The sequence below is a fragment of the Arachis hypogaea genome, chromosome 15 (genome assembly GCF_003086295.3).
Source record: "Arachis hypogaea cultivar Tifrunner chromosome 15, arahy.Tifrunner.gnm2.J5K5, whole genome shotgun sequence".
NCBI classification, from domain to species: Eukaryota; Viridiplantae; Streptophyta; class Magnoliopsida; order Fabales; family Fabaceae; genus Arachis; species Arachis hypogaea.
The window spans coordinates 120706491-120712953 of NC_092050.1; the positions used below are offsets into that span (position 1 = coordinate 120706491).

General features: G+C 39.7%; 1 protein-coding gene across 1 annotated transcript; it reads left to right on the forward strand.

Moving 5' to 3' along the window:
* Positions 1 to 3344: 3344 nt before the first annotated feature.
* On the forward strand, positions 3345 to 4561 carry LOC112748774 (uncharacterized). The gene is made up of 2 exons (XM_025797015.1): positions 3345 to 4136; positions 4421 to 4561. Exons 1-2 carry the CDS (start codon positions 3345 to 3347, stop codon positions 4559 to 4561), a joined length of 933 nt encoding a protein of 310 aa, XP_025652800.1.
* Positions 4562 to 6463: the final 1902 nt, after the last annotated feature.

Genomic DNA, 6463 nt, shown 5'->3' on the forward strand with positions numbered 1-6463 from the left:
GTTTGTGATTCCAGTAACCTCCGGGGTCCCAAACTAGGCATGTAAAACCCTTGAGCAGCTTCAAAAAGATTCTTAGGCTCCCGGGGTGTTGGATGTCAGAACAGATTCCAGGATCCCAAATCTTGCTTTTACACCCATCCATGTCGGGATCTGTATTTTTCCAATTGGGTGATAAGTGATTTGAATTCTCACTGCAGCTACCAAACAGCGTCCTAGACCCATTCAGTTGAGCTTTACACCAACCTTTGCATTTAAACTTTGAGCACACAACCATGTTGAACCTTGCTTGACAATTCTTATCACTGGCTATCTTCCTCTTACTCTTAATACCACAAAGAGCTCTAAGTTGACCATCCGTCTCCAGTAGCCCATATTCAAGTGGGATTAGAAAGCTATGGGATATGAATTTTACCCACTTGAATGTTGTGAAGGATGATGGCAACTTAGGGGGAGGTATTTTTAATGAAATTGCAAGCTCCACTCCCTTGTGCTCTTTTCTGATAACTACCACTTCTTTGCAAGCTTCTTCAATTTCAATCTCTTCCTCTTGGTAGCTCTCTTTCAATTCAATCTCCTCTTCATTGCTTTCCAAGGGCATGGGAGGTTGTGCTTCTTCTTCTTGAATCTCCATCTCTTGATCAACCTCTTCCAAGTCTTCAACTATGATATGCTTTGGAGGTTGTACACCCTCCTCAGCATCAATTTCAACCGTCTCGGAAGGAGGCTCTATGACTGGACTTTCCCATGGAGGTTCTGTATCTCCTAAGTCTTCAACCACTTCTTCTTCTTCTTGAACAATGACAGCTTCTTCTACTTGTTCTAGTACGAATTCATTCTCTGTCTTGTCCACTGGGGTTTCTGGTATCTCCTTCATGCTACGCTCTTCACTAGACTGTCCAGATGGAGATGTGGCTGATCCTTGTGTATTTAAGCGTCTAGAAGCCCATTGAATTAATACTTGCCCCAGCTGTTGAACGGTTGCCTGAAATTTAATTACTGTTTCCCTTAGGTGATCCTCTGCTTCTTCGGTTGCCAGACTTGGACATGATACAAAAGAAAGTGGTGGTGGTTGGGAGTGATTGGATTGGAATTGGGGTGGTTCTATATATGGTTCATATGGCTCATAAGGTGGTTGGTATGGTGGTTGAGGGTTAGGGTCATATGGAGGTGAATGGCGGAAAGGGGCTTGTGAGTTTGGTGGTCCAAAGTTATGTTGAGGAAAGGGTTCATAGGCATATGGTGGTGGTTGTTGATAGTCCATTGGAGGTGGTTGTTGCCATAAGGGTTGATCAAGTCCTTGTGGCTCCTCCCATCTTTGATTGTTCCAACATTGATGCCTGTTCTCATTATAATTTCTTCTTCCTGCAACATAATTGTAACCAGACTCATAGCCAAAGGGGTGAGAGTTCATAGTAACAAATAAAATTTAAAAATGAAAATTAAATTTTGAAATTTGAAATTTAAAATTTTGAAATTTGAATTTTTGAAATTTTGAAATTTGAAATTTGTAAATTTTTAAATTTAAATTTTGAAAATTTTTAAATTTGAATTTTGAAATTTGATTTTTGAAATAAGATAAGATAAGATAAAAATTTTAAAATAAAAACCAATAACCTCTTAACTTAAGAAAAAGCAAAAATAAAAACAAATAAACAAAAAAAGCAAAAAATATTTACAATAACCAATAATAAGGCACACGTTTGCAATTTCCCAGCAACGGCGCCATTTTGACGTTAGGATTTTTGCCAGTAAAGAATTTCATAAAAACAGTCGCGTTGTAGATATAGTCTCTAAACCGACAGAAATCCCTTCGTACAAACGTTTTGGTTGTCACAAGTAACAAACCCCTTTGAAATTGATAACCGAGTATTCAAACCTCGGGTCGTCTTCTCAAGGAATTGCAGGGAGGTATGTTCTTATTATTGGTTATGAGTTTGTAAATTGGGGTTTAGGAAGTAAGGTGGGAATATGTTATATGACAAATAAAATAAAATAATAATAATAAAATAAATTCTTGGCAAAGTATGAAGAACTGGAAATCCTGTCCTCGTTATCCTTATTAGATGTGATGAGAATTGGATTTCAATCCCACTTAGTTAAGTCAAGTGGACTAATTAGCTTGATTCTCAAGTCCTAGTCAACTCCTGTGGAGAGACTAGTGTTTAGAGCAATCCTAGCTAAAGCAAAATCAGCCAATTTCAACCACCCCTGAGTTTGACAACTCAAGTGTTACCAATTATTTAATCAAAGCCAAAAAGGAAGAAAATATCTAAATTAAATTAAAAGCAAAGCAATCTTAAATCTGAAATACCTCAAATAATATTAATTAAGAAAATCATAACATGAATGTAGCATAAACCAAATAGGCAACATAACTAATATAAGCATTAAAGTATCTGAACGTAAGAGATAAATATAAAGTAAAAGAACGTTGAACCTGGGATTGAGAGTCACTCCTGAAACTAAGAGAAATCCTAAATCCTAATCCTAAGAGAGAGGAGAGAACCTCTCTCTCTAAAAACTACATCTACTCCTAAAATTATGAATTATGAGAGCCTCCTTATGAATGGATGCATTCCCCCACTTTATAGCTTCTAATCTGTGTTTTTTGGGCCGCAAACTGGGTCAGAAACAGTCCAGAATTCGCTGGGTTCGAATTTTAATGCGCTGATTTCCGTCACTGCGACGCGGCCGCATGGATCACGCGGTCGCGTCGCCTAGCGTCAGGGGAACTATAGCATATTATATATCAAATCGAAGCCCGGACATTAGCTTTCCAACACAACTGGAACCGCGTCGTTTGGACCTCTGTAGCTAAAGTTATAGCCGTTTGAGTGCAGAGAGTCAGGCTGGACAACTTAGCAATTTCTCCAACTTCTTGCATTCCTTCCACTTGTGCATGCTTTCTTCCCATCCTCCAAGCCATTCCTGCCTTATAATATCTGAAAACACTTAACACACATATCAAGGCATCTATGGTAATAAGAGAGGATTAATAATGAGCAAATATAAGATCAAAGAAGCATGTTTTCAATCAAAGCACATAATTAGGAAGGCAAATGTAAAACCATGCAAATAATATGAATAAGTGGGTAAAGAGTTGATGAAATCCACTCAATTGAGTACAAGATAAACCATAAAATAGTGGTTTATCAGCGACACATACACATGATCAATGGGGATTCACGGGAGGAGGAATGACGAAATCATCACGAAAAAGGCACCTTAAATAAGTATATCAAGTCGGGGAGGAAAACAGACTGCCCGACTTGCCTACTATCTCGTTCACTAAAGAAGACGCCCAAGGGATAATACATGGGCATGATAACCCCGTGGTGATAACGATGATCCTCCTGAACGCTAACCTCCATAGAACCTTGATAGATCAGGGCAGCTCGGCGAACATCCTATTCAAGCCTGCCTTCGATAAACTCGGGCTTGAAGAAAAGGACTTAAAGACCTACCCAGACAACCTATTCGAACTGGGGGATACGCTAATCCGACCCCTAGGGTACATATCCTTATACACCACTTTTGGAAAGGATGCAAGGTCGAAGACACTAAGCATCAATTACATCGTGGTTGATGTAAAATCGGCATACATCGCCTTGATAGGTCGAACCACCTTGAACTGGCTTGCAGCTATTGTCTCAACACCTCACCTCTGTATGAAGTTTCCCACAGCGAAAGGAATTTTCACCATTAAGGGAGACCAAAAGCTAGCACGTAAGAGCTACAATGAAAGCCTTAATTTAAAAGGCAACCCTGGAAGCAAAGAAGTCAACACAATTGAACTGGGTGGAATTCGAATTCGTGAAGAGATGCGCCTCCAACCTGGAGGCAAAGTAGAGGAGGTACAAATTGGAGATCACCCTAACAAAATAACAAATATAGGGGCTAATCTAGAGGGAAACCTGAAGGAACAGCTCGTCGGACTACTAAGGAAGAATTCCAACCTCTTCGCCTGGAAAACCTCTGACATGCCTGGCATAGATTCTGACTTGATGTCCCATAAACTCACAATATACCCGGGCTCTCGACCTATTCAACAAAAGCGTCGGAAGCTCGGACCAGAAAGGACACAGGTCGTGCAGGAGCAATTACAAGCCTTGCTCAAAGCAGGGTTCATAAGGGAGGTAAAATATCCATTGTGGCTAGCTAACGTCGTTTTGGTAAAGAAACTAAACGAAAAGTGGAGTATGTGTGTAGACTACACTGACATCAACAAAGCTTGTCCCAAGGACCCATATCCTCTCCCTAGCATTAATGCTTTGGTCGACTCAGCCTCAGGCTACTGATATCTGTCCTTTATGGATGCTTACTCGGGATATAATCAAATTCTGATGTACAAGCCAGATCAAGAAATGACTTCGTCCATAACTCCAAAAGCTAACTATTGCTATGTAGTAATGCCTTTTAGGTTAAAGAATGCGGGGAATACATACCAGTGACTAATGAACAAAGTATTTTCCTCTCACCTGGGAAAATTCATAGAGGTGTACATAGACGACATGCTCGTCAAAACCAGAGAGAATGCGACATTGTTGTCCGACCTCTCTGAGGTGTTCTCCACAATAAGGAAGCATGAGATGAGGTTGAATCCCTCAAAATGCACCTTCGCAGTGGAAGCAAGAAAGTTCTTGGGTTTCATGCTAACCCAAAGAGGTATAGAAGCAAAACCAGACAAGTGTCAGGCTATACTCAACATGAAGAGCCCGACTTGTGTTAAACAGGTCCAACAATTAAATGGAAGGTTGGCAACTTTATCCAGATTCTTAGCCAGATCCGCTCTTCCCTTATACTAAATCCTAAGAAAAGGGAAGCATTTCGAACGGACCCCAAAATGCGAGTAAGTCTTTCAGGACTTCAAAACATTTCTGGGACAGCGCCCCATACTTACCGAACCTATCAAAGGGGAAGAGCTCGTGCTATACATTGCAGTATGAAGCCGAGCTATAACTTCAGCCCTCATCCGAGAAGATGAAAAGGGGCAGCAACCTATCTATTTCATCAGCAAAGCCTTACAGAGGGCAGAGTTGAACTATCAAAAGAGAGAAAAGTTTGCTTATGCCCTTATCCTCACATCTCGAAGACTTCGACCTTACTTCTAGGCTCATACCATCAAAGTCCACACTAATCAAGCAATGAAATACATTTTACAAAAGACGGACTTGGCAGGGTCAATGCTACAATAGGATGTGGAACTGTCTGAGTTCGACCTAAAGAACGAAGCTCGAACGGCAATTAAGTCACAATACCTTGCTGACTTTGTCACTGAATACACTGAAAACCCAAGAGATCCAGCTACATGGAGCCTATATGTAGATGGGTCATCAAACAAAGTCGGAAGTGGGGCAGGTGTCATTCTAGAAAGTGACCAAAGAACTCGGATAGAACTCTGATGAACCACTATTTTATAGTTTATTTTGTACTGAATTGAGTGGATTTTGTCAATTATTCTCCCACTTATTCATGTAAATTGCATATTTTTAAGTTTCCTTCCTAATTTTGTGCTATGATTGAAAACTAGCTTTCTAGGCCTTAAAATCGCTAATTTTTAATCCTCTCTTATTATCATTCGATGTCGTGATATGTGTGTTAAGTGTTTTCAGAGTTTATAGGGCAGGAATGACTTAGAGGATGGAAAGAAAGCATGCCAAAGTGGAAGAAACACAAGAAATTGAAGTTTTGAGAAGTTGGTGTCCACGCGCATGCATGGATAACGCGTACGTGTGACCAAGCCACAACTACATGACGCGTACGCGTGGATGACACCTACGCATGGCCAGTGCAGAGTCCTAGCGACGCGTACGCATCAACCACGTGTATGCATGACGAGTGTCACGTGCTGCAATTAACAGAAAACGCTGGGGACGATTTCTGGGCTGATTTTGACCCAGTTTCAGGCCCGAAATTGAAGACAAGAGGTTGGGGAGTGGAGCGATTCATTCACTTTTCATTCATACACACTTTAGGAGATGTAGTTTTCTAAAGAGAGAGGCTCTCTCCTCTCTCTAGGTTTAGGATTTCTTCTTCCAATTTCTCCTTAGGTTCAGATTTCAATCTTCCTTTAATTTAGTTTTCTTCTACTTTTTGTTGTTCTAGTACTTTAGTTATCTACTTCTCTTTTTGATTCCTTTATTTTGCTAATTTAGTTTACGAGTTCATTTGTTACTCTCAATTTTTATTAATGCAATTTATGTTTCATGTTTCTTATTGTTCAATTGCTTTGTTATTGTTATTTCTTTGCTTTGGTTAGTCTTAGAATTTCCTATGTCTTGTTAATTTTCTACTTTTTTATTTTATGCCTTCCAAGTGTTTGATAAAATGTTTGGTTGGATTTTTAAATAGTTTTTGTGTTCTTGGTGTGGATTGATTAATTAGAGACTCTTGAGTTATCAAGACTCTTTTGTTGATTAGTAATTGAAGATTGCCGTTAGCTTGAACTTCACTAAATCTAGTC